This window comes from Littorina saxatilis, linkage group LG17 (assembly GCF_037325665.1).
Source record: "Littorina saxatilis isolate snail1 linkage group LG17, US_GU_Lsax_2.0, whole genome shotgun sequence".
NCBI lineage: Eukaryota > Metazoa > Mollusca > Gastropoda > Littorinimorpha > Littorinidae > Littorina > Littorina saxatilis.
The window spans coordinates 9,679,522-9,703,072 of record NC_090261.1 but is presented as its reverse complement, the minus strand read 5'-3'; the positions used below and the strand labels follow the sequence as shown (position 1 = coordinate 9,703,072).

The window sequence follows — 23,551 nt, the reverse complement described above, 5'->3', positions numbered from 1 at the left end:
CGAACCCCGGCCGGGTCATACCTAAGACTTTAAAATTGGCAATCTAGTGGCTGCTCCGCCTGGCGTCTGGCATTATGGGGTTAGTGCTAGGACTGGTTGGTCCGGTGTCAGAATAATGTGACTGGGTGAGACATGAAGCCTGTGCTGCGACTTCTGTCTTGTGTGTGGCGCACGTTAAATGTCAAAGCAGCACCGCCCTGATATGGCCCTTCGTGGTCGGCTGGGCGTTAAGCAAACAAACAAACCAAACCAAAAATTCAAGATACAGGTATGTATGTATATGGAGGATAAGCCGAATAATAATAATAACTGGACATTTTTAAGTGCCTAACCTATGGCTGTAGGCCCTTTACAAAAGAACATAAGATAAGATAAGACAATCACATGTTCAAGTTGTGGCGCAAATTTGTCTTTGAGTGACTCCAGCAGTTGTCAAAAACAAGTTCGTTTTTCGCGAAAATATGCCCCTATTTGGCACCATTTTTGAGAAGGTCCCATAACTATACAAACATCGAGACATAGCTCCAGTTCAGGCCAAAGGCTGACCCCACGGATTATTTCACGAGCATTGTTACACAGGCTGGTGTAGACATTTCAGGAGTCCTTCGTCTCGATCATAAAAATAATGCAATCTCTAGTGTGCGTGAATTTTGTAGTGTGCAAATGCAAGATATATGTGCACACTAGAAGTACCGGACCGGCACAGGCAAATAAGTAGCTCGTGGGCTATGACCTCTCTTCGTCCCGTGCCGATGACACTCAGACTGACCGTCCTCATTAAGGCTGTGGTCTCCCTATGACTGTCCGGGGCTATGGGTGTTTGAAAAGATGAGAATCACGTAAAGAATTCTGTACAGCGAATTAAGGCGGCCTGAAACTCGACCTACACTGCCTGCATTCCCTTGGCAGCTTCATTCAACTCATGACCATTGCGCTACTGATCTCAGTTTTTGAACACATAACCCCGGGTAGTCATAGAGAGACATCGGCTTTAATAGACCACCTTTTTCCGTCCCGTACCCAACCCCAGCCAATTCCTAGCATATAACCACGTCATGTCCCAAATAGACACTAGTTCTGGGGACAGAAATATTAAGTTAGCACAGCAACCCCAGCCAAGTCTTTACACTGGTGTCTGTACAACGTTTCGGCCCATGACTGAGCGATGCGGCACATCACGCCTTCGATCACTGCCCCCAGCAGCGCCTGTGACAACAACCATGTAGGCCCGCGTCAGTCTGTCTCTGCGACGACGACATTCTACTCTCGCGCGGTGGACACTGACAGGGATAGAACGCGCACTGACTGTTTACCGACTTTCTGTCCGATACTGAACCTGTTTTAGGCCGCGTCATTTTGTGGATTTGAACGGCTGACAGCAGGATTACCACCGCCTTGTGACAGCCTGCTGTTCGTCAAGACAGGGACCTATATTAGGTCTAATATAGGTCAATGGTCAAGGTAAGAGATAGTTATCGTTAAAAAAATGTTTTACTTTTGCTTGCACATTGATTACATTTCATAAGAGGCAGTTTGACTTTGAATAGCCATATCACTGCTTTTTGTTTGGTATGCCGGTTTGGTAGTAGTTGTCCTTGAAAATAGTGATACGTCAGTGTTAATCCTTTTACTTTAGAACTTAGAAGCGTAGTTTTTAATGGATAAAGACATCGTTATCGAGGATTTCAGTGATTGTCTGATCATAGCTGCTTTTGTTTGTTTAATCATTTGAACGATTACCTGAATTTATTTTCAAGTTATTCTCATATTTGGAATTTTCATATATGACATATTTCGTGTTGCTGTTTTCTCATAATTATTTGGATTTTGTGCTTATAAAGATCAGTGGATCGATTCTTTGGTATCCTTTTTACAATACTTCAAATCAGTATTTGTTTTAATTTTTTTTTCTTTGTATATGATTTCACGTAACTTAGTGGTTCTCGAAATTCAGCTGCCATTTTACCCCCGCGGGTTAGGGGGAAGAATTTACCTGATGCTCCCCAGCATGTCGTAAGAGGCGACTAACGGATTCTGTTTCTCCTTTTACCCTTGTTAAGTGATTCTCGTATCTATATATATATATACGACTTGTGTCTGTCTGTGTGTCTGTTCGCGATGCACGGCCAAAGTTCTCGATGGATCTGCTTCAAATTTGGTGGGCATATTCAGGCAGACCCCGGACATAACCTGGTCGATGAGAATTTTCAACACGTGCTCTCAGCGCGCAGCGCTGAACTGATTTTGGTTTGCGCGCTGAACCGATTTTGGTTTTTCTCCGGATCCATTCCCAGTAACTCTTCCTTATCTTCTCCAGTGTTTTCAGTCGCGCTTATCTCCCTTCCTCCGTGCGGTGCGCCGGCAAAGCCGGCGTTCACCCGGCATGGCCGGGTCCCCGGCGCAACCGGGTATTCGGCTCGACTTCTTCCCGGCGCAGCCGTACCCGGCGAAGCGGGTATTCATCTAGTAGAATATAGTCAAATTTTGTAAAGATTTTAGTCAAGCAGTATGTAAGAAATGTTAAGTCCTTTGTACTGGAAACTTGCATTCTCCCAGAAAGGTAATATATTGTACTACGTTGCAAGCCCCTGGAGCAAATTTTTGATTAGTGCTTTTGTGAACAAGAAACAATTGACAAGTGGCTCTATCCCCTCTCCCCCCCCTTTCCCCGTCGCGATATAACCTTCGTGGTTGAAAACGACGTTAAACACCAAATAAAGAAAGAAAGAAAGCTGCCATTTTTGTTCTTCGAGTTTTGTTTTCGATTTGAAAATCTTGTCAATGACACGATTGTACGGGTACCTTCTTCTCCTCATAGAGTTTTTCTTGTTGTTTATCGGTAAGTTGTTTTTTCTTTCTTTTCTTTCTTACTCTTTATTTGTTTGTTTGTTATTTTGATGGTTTTACTTTTTTTCTTTTTGGAAGGCTCTCTGATTTTCTTCGTAACTGTGGAAGTGAAAGAAAGTACAACGCAGAAATGAAAGAACCTTTATTAAAGATAGTTTTCATCTGTAGATACCACCAATCATGATGGGTTTTTACGCGAATTTTAACCGTGTTTTTTGTTTTTTATTGTTTTTTCTTTCCTTCTTCTTTTTTCCCCTCTCTCTCTCACACTTTACTGCCAACCGAACATCAGTCGACTGAACTATATATTACTTCTGTCTCGTTAATTTTCCATTTGTGCCACCGATAACACTTTAACATAACACAAATAAAAACATGTAAAAAAAGTGTAATGGAAGGAACATGATCAGAAAAAGGCAAGGAAAAGAAAAATAGACAAACTTACAACTTAGACATGTTTTATTTGTCGCATTGAATGTAAACATTAGGTTGATGGCGGGGTAAAAGGGTTATTCTCCTGAGCTGTGTGCCAGTGGAAGCCATGTTATGAAGTTGACATTTCTTCACTTAACTGAGACATTTAAACCATAGACATTGATTTCATTTATAAGAACTGATTCCATATATATTCTTGGCCTGCAGATAAAGAATTAGAAAGTAATACTTGTTCATTTTTTTGGTCTGCGTTGAGTAAATTACAACTTTAAAACCCTGGTGACAAGGGTTTTAAAGTACGCCAACTTTGTAGCATGGAAACCAAAGGTTGTGACATAAATGTGAACACTAACAGTTATAAAAACAGAAGACAAAAATAATTATATATTAATTATTATGTATTTTGTTGTATGTCTGTATCATTATCTAACTGAAGTGTTATTGAAAACAAGTGAAGAGAATACATTCTAGTTGCCATCTAATATACGTTTTAATCATGTAAATGCATACCCCCCGCGGGTTAGGGGGAAGAATTTACCCGATGCTCCCCAGCATGTCGTAAGAGGCGACTAACGGATTCTGTTTCTCCTTTTACCCTTGTTAAGTGTTTCTTGTATAGAATATAGTCAATGTTTGTAAAGATTTTAGTCAAGCAGTATGTAAGAAATGTTAAGTCCTTTGTACTGGAAACTTGCATTCTCCCAGTAAGGTCATATATTGTACTACGTTGCAAGCCCCTGGAGCAATTGTTTGATTAGTGCTTTTGTGAACAAGAAACAATTAACAAGTGGCTCTATCCCATCCCCCCCCCCCCCCCCCCCGCCCTTTTCCCCGTCGCGATATAACCTTGAACGGTTGAAAACGACGTTAAACACCAAATAAAGAAAGAAAGATGTAAATGCATGTCTCAAAATGGTACACAGCTCCGGAGAATAACCCAAAAACGAAGGCGTTTCAGCCCATGAACGCAGTTAAGAAGAAGAAGTTCATGTTGGTTGCATCCGATGAGGAGGCGTGTTTTCAAACATGAGATTTTACACTGCATCCTTCTACCCTATCCTTCGAGATGCTGTAACACGCATCGGTCTTTCTGTAATACAAAAATCAACCTATTTAAAATTAAATATAGGCTTCCTAAATGCATATCACGTTTTTATTTTGATCGTCAAGTTTTCTACTACGCAAAGACCACCGACATTTCAAAATTCAATAAAAAAAAAAAGCGGACAAACAAATATACACGTAAAACTATGAAAAAGAGAGAAGATGGTCGATTCTTCGTGTGAAATCAATCTTGTCCGGAACCTTATTACTCGTTTTCGCCAGTGCCATACAGTGTCCAAAGCATGTTGAATAATATGTAACGGAAATAATGCCATTTTTATATAATCGTCATTGTTTTATTTCTGACCGCTCTGTAACATGTCATGTTTATCACACAAAGATTGTTTTTGTCCTGTGTTAGGAATTAAACGTACCCTGGAATATATCTCCCGCCCTTGTTTGTTTTGTTCGTGGTCTTCTTGTTTGTTTTGTCTTTCTGTTTTTTCTTTGTTTGTTCATTTTATTATCGTTGGTTTGTCTCTCTATTGTGAATGTTTAAAAAGGCAAATGTTCTATCGACCAGAACGTGTGTTGCAAAGCAACTCCCCACTCACTATGACTAAGACTGTTTGACTTTTGATAAACACAACACCAGTTGACGCGTCACAGCGGGGAGTTATCCTGTTGATAACCGTGAAGACGGAAGTTCATGCGATTATCGCAGTTTGTAGGGTCAGACACCGAACAATGGACACATTGTGTAAAGTGGTGTTAGCCGAAATAACTAACCAAATAGAACGGAGTCTTTGTGCTTGCTGTTACATTGAAAAGCAGATCAGGTATAGTGATAACTATGTGGTAATCTCGGCGGCAGCTACGTCATCAGTTTATGCCGTACATAGAGTTAACTATGGTTAGAGCTTTGGCATGTAATGCATCAAACCTCAAAGACGACACCAAGATTTACGACAACGAAGGGAGTAATCACAAACGGATACCTTCTCCCCCCCCCCCCCCCGACCGCGGACTCAGTAAAAGGAATAGTATTATGAAGAACAGAAAAACAAACACACAACAACAAAAAAGAAAGAAAATAAGAAAGAAAGAAATAAACACCCAAAATAATATTAAAAAAACAGAACAAACGGGATGTCAATCAAAGGCTCTGCATTTAAAGAACAAAAAGAAAGAAGCAGAAAACGAATAGAAACTGAAGGGTAAAATTGAATTTGATTTGTAATCGCTCGTTGGTTTTTCAGTTTGGTGGGGAAAACAGACGGGCGCAGTGGCTTGGTGGTAAGACGTCGGCCTCTTGATCGGGAGGTCGTGAGTTCGAATCCCGGTCGCTGTGCCGCCTGGTGGGTTAAGAGTGGAGATTTTTCCGATCTCCCAGGTCAACTTATGTGCAGACCTGCTTGTGACTTAACCCCCTTCGTGTGTACACGCAAGCACAAGACCAAGTGCGCACGGAAAAGATCCTGTAATCCATGTCGGAGTTCGGTGGGTTATGGAAACACGAAAATACCCAGCATGCCTACTCAACGAAAGCGGAGTGAAGATGACTATGCTCTCACAGTATAGTGTGGGGAACCCAAATGGGAAAACGAGCTCACACGTAACCAGACAATTTTGGAACGCTGAAGAAGAAGAAGAAGGTGGGGAAAACAAGGTTAATGAAAAGTATTTGACATGGTTTTTGTCGCACGATAATTGTATTCTTGCCTTCTGTTGTACATTCTGAACGCAGAGAACCCATTATCTCTATTGTTTTTTTGGTTTCTTTAGAAAACCAAACTAAGGGTTAGGCAGCTGAATCAATGTGGTAGAATTTATTTAATCGACCATAACATATATCTTCCAGAAGCATCAGTCAGACTTATTTGACGGCGAAACAAAAGCAAAAGGGAAAAAAATCTCGTGCCTGTGGTCTTTATAGTGTAGTTTCCGTCCTTTTACAAAAGACGACTCTCATAAAGTAAGGTAATTAATCCATCGACATCAAAGTTGGCCAACCTAAGTCATTCGCCGATAGGCTACTATCGACCGCCTTTCAAAGTCCGACTCTCGACAAGATTTTATTGCCAGCCGACCGTAAGAACTTTTCAGCCGCCCGTTGAAACTCATCAGCCGCCCGTTAGAACTCTAATCTGCAGGATTTCGAAACGCAGTTGTGATTACCTGGTGTTACGCATAATACACATTCCTGGGATTGGATTGTTTAGAATGCTGTGCACGGCTTTGCGGGTGCCACTTCAACGATTGCGCTTTTCTGCAATTGTTGATCCAAGAGAAAAATGCGAGTATTGAACCGTCTTTAGACCACGGAGTCTGGAACTGGCGAAAACGGTCGATACAGATCCGGCCACGCTTGATTTCACACGAAGAATCGGCCTCCTTCTCTCTCCTCCACAATCGGTTTCGCATCAGTGGTTGTTTTTTTGGTTCCCTATCGACGGTGTGAAGCGAAGTGTGTCGCTAACAGGTCGTTGTAGTTGTTGTTGCTGGGACGTTAGCGGTGAATTTGAAGAGGAGAGCTAGAGAACAGGTTTCTCCTTATCTTTTATGTCGTCGTTTAGTTTTTTTTAATAAGGGTAGGAGTGGAGTGAGAAAGAAAGAAAGGGGAGAGAGAGAAAGAATCACAGTGCGTGTGTGTGTGTGTGTGTGTGTGTGTGTGTGTGTGTGCGTGTGTGTGCGTGCGTGGCGTGGAGAGAGAAAGAAAGAAAGAGAGAGAGAGAGAAAAAATCACAGTGTGTGTGTGTGTGTGTGTGTGTGTGTGTGCGTGGCGTGGAGAGAGAAAAAAAAAGAGAGAGAAAAAATCACAGTGTGTGAGTGTTTGTGTGTGTGAGTGCGTGCGTGATTGTGTCAGTGTGTGTGTGCGCGTGTGCGTGCGTGCGTGTGTGTGTGTGTGTGTATGTGCGTGTGCGCGTGACTATCCGTGATGACTTCAATGTGAGTGAAAGCAGGGCGAGGAGAAGTAGAGGAGCCTAACCTGAATGCAGTTTTCTTGTTTGTTTGGCTGTGTTGTGGTTACGCAACCAAGAAAGACATTCCGTTGGCTGGCTGAGACCCACTACGGACGCAATTTTGCAGCTTCCGGGAGTTGTAGAAAGCGCGCAGACTCCCCGTCATGCACAAAAACACACTCTGCCCCCCCCCCCCCCCCACCCTAACCCTCACCTCTTTATTGTATAGTTGGCGAGACAACTATACCTGCAGAGGTGTGCAAACACGCTTCCAGATAGCGGCCTTGTTGCAATCAGGACGTCCACTACGAACCGAGACCTTCTTTGTTACACTTCGTGGGTTCTTGTTTGATGGGGGATGGTATAGACAGAGTTGTGCGGTGTCTTCTTCAGCGGGTTTTTTTTGTCCGTCGAAGATTAAAGAACAAAGGTTTAAAGGAATAGGCATGGAAGCTTATCCCAAACGTCATGCAGAAAACCGTTTTTGTTTGTTTTTATATTGCTGTCAGTTTGTTTGTTTGTTTTGTTGTTTGTAGGAGTGAGATTGTGCCTTGGGCTAGGGTAAAGGAGAAACTCTGTACATGTGTTATTTAAAAAAATGCGTGGAAGCGGGTAAACGATCAAAAACAGCATGATTGTGTTCAGTTGCTGTAACAACGTTGAGCAGTTAAAAGAAATGTTTTTCACGACTATCATAATTTATGTTGTCATAGGCAACACGTGTCGCATTGACCTCTTCCAGATCTTTTTTTCTTGTTTTTGCATTCTTTAAAAACAAAACAAAAACAAACAAACAAACAACTATATTCCAAAGCCATAACAACATTGATAACAAGGCATCAATAAAATCACAAAGTCTATAGATGAATGTGTTATTGAATACACGTAGATACATAAACAAATACATTGATAAATACTGTACATAAACATAATCCAATCAAAAATATCAAATCTTCTATACATATAAATAAAAGAGAGTGTCTGTCTGTCTGTCTGTGTGTGTGTGTCTGTGGTCGCCATACCTCTGAGATGGCAAGAGGCAGGAACAAGATAGTGTGCACGTACACTCCCTAGGTGCCGCAGATGTGCACCTGGGTTTTAGTTTCTTGATTCATTGTTTCCTTTCTCAGATTATGGACCTCCCATTTATAGAATACAGCCTATATGGTGCAAGACCAGTTCAGTGCCTACTGTTCACCTGTAGCAAGCACATCATGCCAGTGATATTAGAGACTCGCTATTGCTCCTATGAGGGGAAGAAATGAAGAATGAAAAATTAACTGGACAGTTCCGGAAATTTCTAGAAGGTAAGGGAGATAACTCTTTTTTGTCTGTGGTCGCCATACCTCTGAGATGGCAAGAGGCAGGAACAAGATAGTGCCGCAGATGTGCACCTGGGTTTTAGTTTCTTGATTCATTGTTTCCTTTCTCAGATTATGGACCTCCCATTTATTGAATACAGCCTATATGGTGCAAGACCAGTTCAGTGCCTACTGTTCACCTGTAGCAAGCACATCATGCCAGTGATATTAGAGACTCGCTATTGCTCCTATGAGGGGAAGAAATGAAGAATGAAAAATTAACTGGACAGTTCCGGAAATTTCTAGAAGGTAAGGGAGATAACTCTTTTTTGTCTGTGGTCGCCATACCTCTGAGATGGCAAGAGGCAGGAACAAGATAGTGCCGCAGATGTGCACCTGGGTTTTAGTTTCTTGATTCATTGTTTCCTTTCTCAGATTATGGACCTCCCATTTATTGAATACAGCCTATATGGTGCAAGACCAGTTCAGTGCCTACTGTTCACCTGTAGCAAGCACATCATGCCAGTGATATTAGAGACTCGCTATTGCTCCTATGAGGGGAAGAAATGAAGAATGAATAATTAACTGGACAGTTGCGGAAATTTCTAGAAGGTAAGGGAGATAACTCTTTTTTTGTATCCAAACAAAGGAGGTAAAGCTAATCATAATGGGATAGCGAGCGTCTTAAATTGATACAGGGCTCCGCTTACTCCCGGGCGAAGCCGGGCTTAACTGCTAGTATTAAATAAAAGAACACGAATGAGCTTGTAGAACATTTGTTGCTAAGCAAGACTATCCTTGGCTTCAAATTATTAGTAATCAATGAAACCAAGCCCTCTTAACGTATTGATTGAGTGCACGGGGACAATTTAAACATTTTTCACTGAATAAACCTTTCTGTGCGTAATGTTCTATTTACAAGCTAACGATCAGTTGTTACGTCTTCAATAGCTTTGTTGTGCAGGCCAAACAAGGCTTGGAAGAATAAGCTAGACGTGTAACCTGCATCATTATTGTAAGATCTATCAACGAGTATTCGCACGTCACATGGTGTTATTAATGATCGTTTCATAACTTGTAAACAAAATCCTTCCATTGAGTATTTTACTGAGTGACGTTTTAGTTAATTCACAGAATAAATCTTCTTTTGTTTTGTTTCCTTGATAATCTTTGTGATTGATTGAACTGATGGGACTGTCCTTGTTATGAATACATCTTTTTTGAGTGTCTTTGTTTTGAATACACTTTTTTTGTTCCTTGCAGGTGTTTGGCTCCGATGTACAGTGACCGACCATACCCTGGATTATTGTAACCGAACATACCCTGGATTGTTGTATAACTTCCCGGTGAATACATTATCTCTGGAGAAGGGTGGAATCGGACTTCATTCAACTTACAGAATCAAACTTCTAGCGAGGTTTTTGATTATCTGTATGGCTGACACGTTCTTCTCTTCGTCATCTTCAGTAATGCGGTAAACTTTGACAGCACGACTTGCGTGTTGACATGAGAGGCCTTGGGCCATTCTAGCGAAGACAACAGAGCCTTTTATTTCGAGTTGATGCCTTATGTCACGGTAAGGCAGAAACAACAGACCACCACGCCGATCCTGCTAGAGTTGGCATTGGTCAAGATAGGAAGGAACGAAACCTCGTAAATTGAGGTACGGACTTCGTGGATGAAGAACAGTTCAGTTGTGATTTTCGGGGCGACAGTTCTGGCTGTAAAATGCCAACAGACCATGAAAGAAGCAAAGGTGGCACAGCTTACCCCGGTGAGCACGAAGACAGCGACAGTACCAACCAGGCACACGTCCAGAAGGCACCATCTGTGGAAAGCATTGTAGCCAGTCAAAAAGGAGTGTCCTCTGAAATCAACGCTGACACTCAGAAAGGCACACCACCTGAAAGCATCGCAGATTCACAAAAAGACAGCTCTTCGGATATCTCTCCAAACATCCAGAAAAGACTTTCTTCAGAAAGCAATCTTGACTTCAAGAAACGACCTTCTCTGGAAAGCATCCCAGAAGTGACGCCTTCAGAAAACAGTGTGGCAGAAACGAAACAGGAGGACCACGACAAACTTGCAACTTACAGCGAGGTGGATAAAAGAGAAGCTGGGTCCCACTCCTCTGCTGGCACAGAAGGAAAGAGGAGCACCTTGAAAACTGAAAGTCCTCAGACCAATCAATCAAAATCTACGACAAGTGAGGCACTTGGTTCACCTATCAGTTCCTCTGAAGCACAATCGAAAGCAATGCCTGGCGTGAGCTATACTGGAGGTAAACACGGGGGAGAGTTCTCAAACGACCCGTTAAACATGCATGCAAACAGCATAATTAATCAAAATGCTACTGATGGCAGTGAGACAAAGAATCAAACACCCAGCACGAACAAAAACATTGACAACGAGAAGATCGCTCACAAAGAAAAAAGCGGCCCACAGAAGCAAGCGAAAGAAGAACAGGAGACTTCGCGAACAGCAGCAACTAAAACTGGAGTTTTCTCGGCTAGCAATGGATCAGCCAGTACAAAAGTGAATCAGAAAGACACTGACTCCATGGAGACGCGTTCTGACAGCAAATCACCAAGAAGAGGGGTAAGCGGAAAACAACAGAACACTAGACACAGCAGACTTGACCTAGCAAAGGAAGACCAGAAACACGCGAAAAGGACGCCTTCAGCCTCATCCAAATCTCCCAAAGCGGAGTCCAGAATCCCGAGAAGTTTGATGCAGAGGCATCACAACAGAGGCGATAAGGCTCATGATACGAGCGAGGACAAACCCCAGAATCACACAGGCTCCAAGACTGGTTCAGCCGATGCGTTAACAAAGAAAGAGAACATGATGGAAAACGAAAAGCCGAAACCACCAGAAACAAACACACCCAACCAAGAGGGACCCAAAGGAATCAAACCAGGAGAAGGAAATGAACAGAAACCAGCAAATGATAATGAAAGAAGCGTAGAGCACCAAACAGAACCAAACGTTTCTGCTGAAAAGATGACCACAGCAACCAACAATTCTCCCGACGTAACAACCATTAGTTCCAAAGAGAAAGCAGACTCAGTTCATCCTGTTACAAAATCCCAGACCGGTGGAAAACCAGCTAATGGATTGATTCAGAACCACAGTCACAAAGACTTCTCAACGTTGGACAGTACGGGAGAGGAAGATGAACAGCAGAAGAAGGCCCACGCTATTCTCAGCCGAGCTGTCATGAAAAAAGCGAACAGCTCCAAAACCGAAACACAGAAAATAAAGGAGGAGCAGAAGAAGGAGGTAAAGAAGGAGGAAGAGGAAAGCGAGGAGAAACTGAAAGCCCAGGCCCTTTTCAACAAAGCCGTGCTAAGGCGTCTAGCCAGCGTGGAACAGAAACCGCCAGGGCAGACCTCCTCCACCCAACCCAACATCACCGATCTCAACTCCAGCTTGAACTCAAGCGCGGGGGCAAAATCCTTAAACTCCTCCTCTTCCGGCCCCGCCCACCACCCTCGCCCCGCCCACAAGACCCATAGCATGCAGTCATTGGCTGTTCCCGCGCCTGGCATTGGCCCCACGCCTTTAGAGGTGGACGACAGAGTGTCCCTGGGATCTAGGAGAGATTCCGTCCGACAGTCCATGGATTCTTCAGGCTCGCGTAAATCTGTGGACTACAGACTGCAGACGTCGCAGGTGGTGTCGGCGGGGGGAGGGGAGGAAAAGCCCAAGTCTGTGACGTGGCACGATGACTCCATGATCCGTGCCGCCATCCCCGCCCTCCCCCTCCCACTGGCTGTCGTCTGTCTCATCCTCAACATCGTCCTGCCCGGTTCAGGTGAGTTGCTGTTGTGTGTGTGTGTGTGTGTGTGTGTGTGTGTTGTATGTGTTTGTGTGTGTGTGTGTGTGTGTGTGTGTGTGTGTGTGTGTGTGTTCTGAAGCAACTTTCAAAGCCGTCCTTTTTATATTTAGTCAAGTTTTGACTAAATATTTTAACATCGAGGGGGAATCGAAACGAGGGTCGTGGTGTATGTGCGTGTGTGTGTGTGTGTGTGTGTGTGTGTGTGTGTGTGTGTGTGTGTCTGTGTGTGTGTGTAGAGCGATTCAGACTAAACTACTGGACCGATCTTTATGAAATTTGACATGAGAGTTTCTGGGTATGAAATCCCCGAACGTTTTTTTCATTTTTTTGATAAATGTCTTTGATGACGTCATATCCGGATTTTCGTGAAAGTTGAGGCGGCACTGTCACGCCCTCATTTTTCAACCAAATTGGTTGAAATTTTGGTCAAGTAATTTTCGACGAAGGCCGGACTTCGGTATTGCATTTCAGCTTGGTGGCTTAAAAATTAATTAATGACTTTGGTCATTAAAAATCTGAAAATTGTAAAAAAAAATAAAAATTTATAAAACGATCCAAATTTACGTTTATCTTATTTTCCATCATTTGCTGATTCCAAAAACATATAAATATGTTATATTCGGATTAAAAACAAGCTCTGAAAATTAAATATATAAAAATTATTATCAAAATTAAATTGTCCAAATCAATTTAAAAACACTTTCATCTTATTCCTTGTCGGTTCCTGATTCCAAAAACATATAAATATGATATGTTTGGATTAAAAACACGCTCAGAAAGTTAAAACAAAGAGAGGTACAGAAAAGTGTGCTATCCTTCTTAGCGCAACTACTACCCCGCTCTTCTTGTCAATTTCACTGCCTTTGCCATGAGCGGTGGACTGACGATGCTACGAGTATACGGTCTTGCTGAAAAATGGCATTGCGTTCAGTTTCATTCTGTGAGTTCGACAGCTACTTGACTAAATATTGTATTTTCGCCTTACGCGACTTGTTCTTTGTCTGGTGTTTTTTTTCTTTGTCCATTTTAGATGCGTCGAAGGTCTTTTGATGTTTTGTTCTGTCTAAAATTAAACCTTCCATGAGTGATTTTTTTTATTTGTTGGGGGGGTAAAATTAAAAAAACCAAGAAAGATATTGTTGTTGGAACGTTTACTTATTGACAAAACAAACCGTTACGTTCACAGATATATCGACCTAGTGGTCTTTTAAGGGAACAGACAGACACTAATTAGACCAAACTTATCTGACAAAATGTTCAGCCGCTTTCAGGGAAGAATTTTTTGAGGCAATTTTCATCTGCTTCAAGCTAGTTGTTGGGTGTATGCAGGCACGGTGGTGAGCGGCATGTCGGTGCTGTGCTGCAGCCAGTCCCGCATCTCCAGCAAGGGCGACACCAAGGCCAACACCGTCTGCGTCAACATCTTCGTCGGTGCTGCACAGCTCGGCACCGTCACCTTTTTCCTCGTCGGCTGGTTCTGGTCGCTGGCCTGGGGCGTCAAGATGGTCATCCTGGCTGGTGAGTGTGGGGATGGTGTGTGTGTGTGTGTGTGGATGGAGGAGTTGGGTAGAGGGGGTGAGATCGTGGTTACTGCATAGTTGGGCACTGTCACCTTTCTCCTCGTCGGCTGGTTCTGGTCGCTGATAGTCATCCTGGCTGGTGAGTGTGTGTGTCTTTGGGAGAGTTCGTTGAGGAGTTGGTGGTGGGAAGGGTGGGGGTGGGGTTAGGGTGGAGGTGACTACAGCACAGCTAAGCACCGTCACCGTTCTCCTTCGTCGGCTGGTTCTGGTCGCTGGCCTGGGGCGACAAGATGTTCATCCTGGCTGGAGATTGTGGGTGCGTGAGGCGAGGGGAGATCGTGGTTTCTGCACATCTGGGCATTGTCACCTTTTCCCTCGTCAGTTGGTTCTGGTGGCTGGCAGAGGGCGTCAAGATGGTCATCCTCGCTGGTGATTGTGTGTGTATGTGTGTGTGTGTGTGTGTGTGTGGGGGGGGGGGGGCAGCAGATCAGGGTTTCTGCACAACTGAGCACTGCCACCTTTCTTCTGGCCGGCTGGTTCTGGTCGCTGGCCTTAGGCGTCCATATGGTCATCCTTGCTGGTGAGTATGGGTGGATGACTTGGGGAGGGAGGGGGGATCGTGGTCTGCTATACGGTTGGGCACCATCACTTTTCTTATGGTCACTGGTCCGAGTCAAGAGGGGAGTATAAGAGAAGGAGTGGGGGTGGCGGAGGGTGAAGGGGCAAGGGGTGTTTTAGTGCTTCGCACAGTACACGACTCTGACGGCAACTGTCATGTTTCTAAATCTTCGATTACGAACCGTCACTACATTTCAACATTGCATTAGACTCGGAACAGCAGCAAACTGGTTATTCTAGATACAATAGTCCACTCTAAAAGACAACAACAACAACAAAACAAAAAACAACAAAACAAACAAGTCGCGTAAGGCGAAAATACAATATTTAGTCAAGTAGCTGTCGAAGTCACAGAATGAAACTGAACGCAATGCCATTTTTCAGCAAGACCGTATACTCGTAGCATCGTCAGTCCACCGCTCATGGCAAAGGCAGTGAAATTGACAAGAACAGCGGGGTAGTAGTTGCGCTAAGAAGGATAGCACGCTTTTCTGTACCTCTCTTTGTTTTAACTTTCTGAGCGTGTTTTTAATCCAAACATATCATATCTATATGTTTTTGGAATCAGGAACCGACAAGGAATAAGATGAAATTGTTTTTAAATCGATTTCGGAAATTTAATTTTGATCATAATTTTTATATTTTTAATTTTCAGAGCTTGTTTTTAATCCAAATATAACATATTTATATGTTTTTGGAATCAGGAAATGATGTAGAATAAGATGAACGTAAATTTGGATCGTTTTATATTTTTATTTTTTTTATTTACAATTTTCAGATTTTTAATGACCAAAGTCATTAATTAATTTTTAAGCCACCAAGCTGAAATGCAATACCGAAGTCCGGGCTTCGTCGAAGATTGCTTGGCCAAAATTTCAACCAATTTGATTGAAAAATGAGGGTGTGACAGTGCCGCCTCAACTTTTACAAAAAGCCGGATATGACGTCATCAAAGACATTTATCGAAAAAATTAAAACAACGTCCGGGGATATCATTTTCAGGAACTCTCATGTCAAATTTCATAAAGATCGGTCCAGTAGTTTAGTCTGAATCGCTCTACACACACACACACGCACAGACACACAGACACACACACACACACACACACACACATACACCACGACCCTCGTCTCGATTCCCCCTCTATGTTAAAACATTTAGTCAAAACTTGACTAAATGTAACAAAAGAAAACACGAAAATAAAAAAACAAAAGAATGGAAATGTAGCATCTTGTTTTGCGATGCATTATGAAGACATTGTCACAATGCCCAGTCATGCTTTGAACATTTTTCGATTAATTTGTAGTTAGCAACGTCAAACAGTAAAGCGTGCACACACACAAGCGCGACATGTTGAAACATTATTAATGGCGTCCTTCACGGGGACATTTGATTATGCCGCTGTTGATTGAAGAGCAGGTTGAATTATTGATGATAATGGCTCATCCTTGTTTGAAATAATTTGGCCTGTAGTATTGAGCTGCAGACTAGATCGATGGAAGCGTTGAAAAACCAATTGACAATTTTACGTTTTGTTCTCATAAAGTTAAAGGCACAGTAAGCCTCCCGTAAACCATCACAGAGCTCCCCGAGCGTCTACATACAGTACAAGCATACTTCCATTTAAACGCTCACCGAACGGGAACATCCTGGCTGCTTTCTGTCGAGCGTGAGAAATTTTCAAAGAATTTATTTAAGTGGACTTGGCCCTTTACAACAATAGCGCCTCGTTTTGGTGCTGGACGGCTGTTATGAATATCCCGGAAATCACGCCCGGACAAGTAAGCCTCCCGTAAACCATCACAGATACTATCAGGCTTTTACACACAGTACAAACACCCTTCCATTTGAACGCTCACCAAACGGGAACATCCTAGGTGCCCTACGTAAAGAGCGAGCAATTTTTAAAGAATTAATTTTGCAGATTGTCTCGAACACTTTTTGGACCCATCCTGAAATCAGGTCAAAAATGAGTTACTTCCCTTAAACTGGCGATAGCCGTGGATCGATGATAATCAGAAAGTTTTTGGACCGTGGTGCGTTTTTGCGCTAGACCTAACTTTTAAAATCTAAATAATAAATTGACAGCGTGTTTTCATCAAGACAAGATCAGTGCAATTCGAAGTTGTGAAAGTTTGAAAAAAGAAAAGCCCGGAAGCAGGGTCACGCAAGGGTCGTAGCAGACGACGGTTTATGCAGCATATCGCCGTTCCTCTCAACAGTCAAAAGCCATCGCTAGAGTTCTTGTGAACCACAGCCGTTTGTTTCGTGCATAAAAACGTGCTATTGTAGATAAGCTGACATTGAGTCGCATTCAAATGACTAACTGACGACTACATTGTGAAAAAGGGAAACTGGATCACACGGGTTCACGATGGCTCAGGGGTAAGATAAACCACGCAAAAATAAATTCTTTGAAAATTGTTCGCTCTTTACGGAGGGCATCTAGGATGTTCTCAATCGGTGAGTGTTTAAATGAAAGGGTGTTTGTGCTGTGTGTAAAAGCCTGACCGTATCTGTGATGGTTTACGGGAGGTTTACTGTGCCTTTAACTTCACGTTTTTGCATAACATAAAGCATTTTGTACTTGACATTCCAATGATCAGCTTTTGGCTCTAAACACAAACGTTTTAAGATTTTTATTTCTTCAAGTTGATAGACAAATTTAACAAAGCTGCTCTGAATTTCAGTAGAACGCTATGTCCATGGAGCTTGGTTTGTTTATGCAGTGAAGTCATTAATGAGAATAAATACTCGGACTATAAAGTTTAAAGGTACATTCTTTCTTGCGTAAACGATCCGATACAATGCCACAGACCTGTCCAGGCTTCTAGGTGGGATCAGAGCATTCTTCCAATTGAACACACATCAGAAAGTTCAACTTGGGTACTTTCTGCGCAGAATGGATATTTGTTTTCTGAATTATTGACGCAGTATGGCACGCATGCACGCACACACACACACACACACACACACACACACACACACACACACACACACACACACACACGCACACACACAAGCAACAACGACAAAGAGGAATATTCTTTGTGTGTTTGTGTTCAGTAAATGTTCATGTCAAAACTGCTCCAATTCTTTCTGTCTGTGTGAAAGAAAGGAAAAAAAGAAAAAACCAAAAACCTTTCCATCTAAAGCAAGACACACACACACACACATCAACAGATTCTTCAACTTAAAACAAGAACAAAAAGTGTCAATTCAAAGCAACATTTGAGTTCTATCGTATAGAGAAATGAACACAGCGATAGCGTTTGCTTCATTGCCATTCCGCACACAAAAACTGCACGTGGTACCAGAGGCTAAAGTAGGTCAGGCACGAAACGATTGATGGCGCGGTGATCGAACTTGATCGATCGCTGTCTAAGGACGTGTACCTGGATTTTTTTCATCGATCACAGGAGCAAAAATAAATCATTACTCCTTCGTCGCTCATGGAAAGGGAACCGAGCTGAAATCGTATCGTCAATAAGCATTAAGCACTGTGTGAATACTTTTTGTGTTTCGCTTTATGAAAGCATGGGGTACTTGCGTGCTTATGTGGGCGATGTTAGACACATGTTTATTGTTAGAGTTTATTTTTGTGGCTGTGTGAGCACGCAAGCGCCATTAGCTTCGGAGAAAAGATACTGCGAAGTAATCGTCTGGGGCTCATAAGGGGGAAATGAGAGATCTGTGCAGTTCGTGGTAAAACCGCTTTCAGCAACAAAACACAACACACACACACATACACACACATACACACGCACACACAGACACACACCGGTCACCTCACCCTCCGCAAATTTAGCTCTTGCACGATATGTTACTTGGTAATGATCAATTAAATATCCATTGTTTGGCGAAACTTAGGGAAGGTTTTGCTCTTGCAGTTAAAAAGCCATGGGTAATGTTTTTGCTTAGCCTATTAACTGCCTTCATCAACAGTTAAATGTGTACCCTAACTACATAAGCCTTACCTGGGTAACTATGGACACTAACAACCTCTTGTCGTTGAAAGAGCGAACCCCAAACAACGGAAACGATGACAAAGCCCAGGCCTCAAATCTTATAGACTCACCAGAACGAAATGTGCTGGCGGCTCTCTTTGTTCGGGAATGTTAATACCAACAGCGCACGCGGCGACCCTCGCTTTAGCAGTTAGCGTATTATCTTCTCTTTTCAAGTATTGCCTTGCCACTCAGTCGTCATTTTTACATTTAGTCAAGTTTTGACTAAATGTTTTAACATAGAGACGAGACGAGGGTCGTGGTGTGTGTGTGTGTGTGTGTGTGTGTGTGTGTGTGTGTGTGCGTGTGTGTGTGTAGAGCGATTCAGAGTAAACTACTGCACCGATCTTTATAAAATTTGACATGAGAGTTCCTGGGTATGATATCCCCGGACGTTTTTTTCGTTTTTTCGATAAATGTCTTTGATGACGTCATATCCGGCTTTTTGTAAAAGTTGAGGCGGCACTGTCACACCCTCATTTTTCAATCAAATTGATTGAAATTTGGCCAAGCAATCTTCGACGAAGGCCGGACTTCGGTATTGCATTTCAGCTTGGTGGCTTAAAAATTAATTAATGACTTTGGTCATTAAAAATCTGAAAATTGTAAAAAAAAATTATTTTTTATAAAACGATCCAAATTTACGTTCATCTTATTCTTTATCATTTTCTGATTCCAAAAACATATAAATATGTTATATTTGGATTAAAAACAAGCTCTGAAAATTAAAAAAATTAAAAATTATGATCAAAATAAAATTTTTGAAATCAATTTAAAAAAACTTTCATCTTATTCCGTGTCGGTTCCTGATTCCAAAAACATATAGATATGATATGTTTGGATTAAAAACACGCTCAGAAAGTTAAAACGAAGAGAGGTACAGTAAAGCGTGCTATGAAGCACAGCGCAACCGCTACCGCGCCAAACAGGCTCGTCACTTTCACTGCCTTTTGCACTAGCGGCGGACTACGTTCAATTTCATTCTGTGAGTTCCACAGCTTGACTAAATGTAGTAATTTCGCCTTACGCGACTTGTTCTTGTTTGTCCATGGTAATATTTTATTATCGGCAGCTCATTGTGTTGTCGAGAATACTAAGCTGGTGAACTTTAAAGTCAAGATTGTCAGTTTTAATACATTCGATCCGGTAGTACATTGTTTCTTCTTTTTATAGTCAAAAATCCACCTTTGCTTCATATACTTTGTACAGGTTTATAGGTACGTTTATTTCGCCTTTCAATATCAAGTTTGAATGACAACTTTTGAAGAGATTCTTGCAATTTTAATTCAACTCTTTTATTTACAAGTAAAACAGGTGTTAAAAATGAAATTGCAGAAAGTCAGTGTTACTGCACGTGTCCTATTTTCAATTTCAAACAACAATAAAAGTTCAACAACAACAGCAACAAAAAAAGCAACAAAAAACAATAGCCAAACTTATACATTTACTGTTACATATAAAAACTATAATCTGAACTGCAAAGTCGAGTTCCACAATTTTACTTTTTCAAAACACAAAAATTCATTACTTCCTGATAGAAAAGAAATATTGAGCGAGGCAGAATTCTCTTGAAAAGTTAACTCCCCACATCCTACTCGTTCCCCATTATTAATAGCCCAGACCACTTGAACAGACAGGGGGGAAACATGACTTTAACTCGGCCATTTTGTGATCGAACACCACCCAGGCAATCAGTTTGCCCATGGCAACGCCACCGGTCGTCACCGAGACTTGATATAGGGTGACATCCCTGATTGGCCCAGATAGGAAACAATAGGAAGCACACAGCGGAACGATGCATAAACCTCAGGGTGCTAGTGTTTCAAAATAAACATGTCACAGGAAACAGTGTTTCAGACGCAATATGCCAGGGGGAAACAATGGGGTTTATCCAGTTCCAGGCGGTTCGGTCTGGCACATCCGGGCCTTAATTGTTTCAGCATCCGGGTTGTTGTTTTTGGTGTATTGATCTGGTGGTGCTCTGAGGTAACCTCGACCTGAGACTGTTTAAAGTAACTGCTTGGTAACGTTGGAGACTGACTTTGGTAGAATGGGCGGTTCTGGTGAGGTTATGCCCCCTCTTTCTTTCGGCTGGTAACTGGCGCCACCTCGTGGCAAGATCACACGAGAAAGGGAAAAAAACACTTGCATTGGTCCCAAATAGCATATCGGTTTGGTAACAGTTCGTGTGTAAGTCGTGCATTTTATACAGTAAACAGACAATGGTCGGTTCTGGTGAGGTTATGCCCCTTCTTTCTTTCGGCGGGTAACTGGCGCCACCTCGCGGCAAGATCACAAAAGTTGTCTCGCGTTATCATCCCAGAAGAGCTCATTGGGGGTGTATACCGTCATTAACTACGGCAGTATAGCCGAGTCAGTATGAAAATTGCATTTGTTTTATGGAAACGTATTAATGCCTCAGTCATTCCCACATGATTCCTACTTTTGCCCTCAAAATCCTATAACGCAAGTTAATGCAGATTACATCATTTACATTGTTTCCTGCGAACCTCCAGATCTTTTGATACGCTTGCACTTAGTGAATCTTGTAACATTAAGTGGCATCCATCAAATGGATTAATGGCACTTTGTGATGGGGATTGATCTATTGAACGGTGGGAGAATACAACGGGTTTTTTTTCTTCTCGTATTTCTTTTAGCCCAGGTGGAAGTGAATAAAGCTTTGAGCCAGATCGATCGTCATGTTACCAATAAAAATAGAAATCCTGTTTGCTTTTCCGGCAGGTCTTTTTTCGAGTTTGTTCGAGGGCAGTCTTGCGTTGGAGAGATTGGAGGGGGTGGGGGGCGGGGGGTAACATGCTTGTTTTTCTAGACTGCAAAAAATCAGAGCAGGAGTACCAAAATGAGCTAATTGGATACCGTGACGCAACGAAATTCGTTTAGAATCACAGGAGTGACCGGTCGCTCGCGCCCCGGCTTGGCATATGAGGCATAGTGCGGTTTGTGCCAAGGTCAATGGTGGGAGAATGTAAGCCTATAGATAGTCGCTTGTATTTATGTTCAGTATTACGTGGTCGTCTACTGGTGTTTAAACAAAAACACAAGTTTTTACATTCCTCCTTTTGTTTACTAAGTAGTCCGCTGTACGATAATATCACAGTGACTAGTTTTGTATAATGTGGTTGTGTTTCAGTGGAACACAGAGAGGAACTGAAACAACAACGAGAAAAAGAGCTCCAGGCCTTGGCATTGCGAGCGTTTGGTTCCCCTGGCAACATGCGTCGCTTGCCTGTATGACGTCATCTACGCCTACGTCCAAGCTGAAACGGACTGCGTCATAACTACAAAGACAGTTATATATTGGGAAAACTCTCTGAGTGGGCAAAGACCATTGAAGCAAAGAAAGAAAATATAATTGTTTTGATTCTCTATTTAATGACACATTTGTGATGCTCTTGTAAATATGAAATGACTTGGAATGTGTCTAAGCGTCCAAAATCTCATGGAGAGTTTGATTTCCCCTTTCTCTCACACATTTATAAAAATGTATTTGTGCGATTAGTTTGAGAATGAGAGGATAATAATATTATATCAGAGTCATTGATAAATAAATTGTGATTTGTGTAAACTGTGATTGTTGCGGGTGTTAATCAAAAAGTTGTAGCATAACCACAGGAACGTTTTAACGGCTGTTTGGGATTGTGTTGGAAGCTGTTGTACGTTGATTTTTGTTGTTGTATTTTAACTTTAGTTTTGTTAAGCAAAACACATTTCGAACAGTTCTTGATGAAACTACCGGAACAAAATTTAGTCCAAAAGATTATGTTGCTTGCACTGGTGCTTTCTCAATAACACACTCGCTACATAGAGAACTCTAAAATGCACACGTATTTATAAAATTGTTACTTGCCAAGGAAATAGTTGGAAGTTTTTCTCTGGTACAAAGCACTTGTGGATGAAGGATTATTACTGTGTGTGAGAGATTCGCCATGGTATGTTTGTTCCTTATTGAGTCAAGTCAATCCATAAGGGAAACGGAGACAGAATGAGGAGCAGTATTTTGTGCAACACGCGAGGATATAACTACACCTGCTTTCCAGTGAAGCAGAAATAGAGAACAAGACTGTAAAGGCGGTTCGTTGGCTTGATGCAATTTGAAAAAAAAAGAGAAAATGGAATTTGACAAAATGTTTGACTTTATTTGCTAATGTTTTTCTCTTTTCTTATTAACTCGTTCGTCGATATATAAAGAGAAAAACATCGCGGTTTTTTGTGTGGAATTGTCTTTCCAACATGGGCTGAGAGAGAGAGAGAGAGAGAGAGAGAGAGAGAGAGAGAGAGAGAGAGAGAGAGAGAGAGAGAGAGAGAGAGAGAGATTTGCTTTGACATTTTATTGAATAAACACGAAGGTTCATTTCAAAAAGGGTTTGTTGGGTTAATGGGTACAGCTTTTCGGGACATTTAAAATAATGCACAATATTTATCCTTTTTGGAACCAAGAGTCCAACGTTACACGGTAACACTAAAAGACGATTAAAGATGCAAAATAGAATCCCGCGTAATCCTAATTTATACGTGTTATACATACCGGGTTATAACGGGTGTGACCTGTTCCTTCCATTACAAATTTAACACGATCCCTAACTTATAACTTTGGTTTGATCGTTTGAGGTCAAAGAGTGAACGCTTAATGTGAAAGCCAGGGTTCGTACTTGTAAACAAAGACTGGTTTTGATGATGTTAAGAGCGACCACTGCTTTACTCCAAGGCGTTGAAGTGAGACCTTGATACCGTTATATTATTGCTGACTCTATGCTGTAGTGATTGAAGGCGTTAAGGTCGCTAGCATGAGGTGATTAATCGTGGTGATGTTTGATGTGACAAGTACCTGAGACTGTATTACCCGTTGAACAATCGTGACGTCGTCAGCAGCTATTCGCAGGCAGCGGCTGTGTTTTTTTCGTATTTGTTTTAGTCGATTTATTGATTTTGTGTGTGAATTTTTTTAATTCG

At 42.0% G+C, this 23,551-nt stretch overlaps 1 protein-coding gene across 1 annotated transcript; it reads left to right on the top strand.

Annotated features, from left to right (window-relative positions):
- Positions 1 to 393: 393 nt before the first annotated feature.
- On the top strand, positions 394 to 22,835 carry LOC138951700 (micronuclear linker histone polyprotein-like). Its single transcript, XM_070323259.1, has 4 exons — positions 394 to 1,461; positions 9,854 to 12,407; positions 13,761 to 13,949; positions 21,732 to 22,835. The coding sequence occupies exons 2-4, from the start codon at positions 10,319 to 10,321 to the stop codon at positions 21,833 to 21,835; spliced, it is 2,382 nt and encodes a 793-aa protein (XP_070179360.1). The 5' UTR covers positions 394 to 1,461; positions 9,854 to 10,318; the 3' UTR covers positions 21,836 to 22,835.
- The last annotated feature ends 716 nt before the right edge of the window (positions 22,836 to 23,551 follow it).

Coding starts and splice junctions, on each gene's coding strand:
- LOC138951700 (XM_070323259.1), top strand. CDS start 10,319: ATGCCAACAGACCATGAAAGAAGCAAAGGTGGCACAGCTTACCCCGGT. Junction 12,408..13,760: donor CATCGTCCTGCCCGGTTCAG/GTGAGTTGCTGT, acceptor GGGTGTATGCAG/GCACGGTGGTGAGCGGCATG. Junction 13,950..21,731: donor CAAGATGGTCATCCTGGCTG/GTGAGTGTGGGG, acceptor GTTGTGTTTCAG/TGGAACACAGAGAGGAACTG.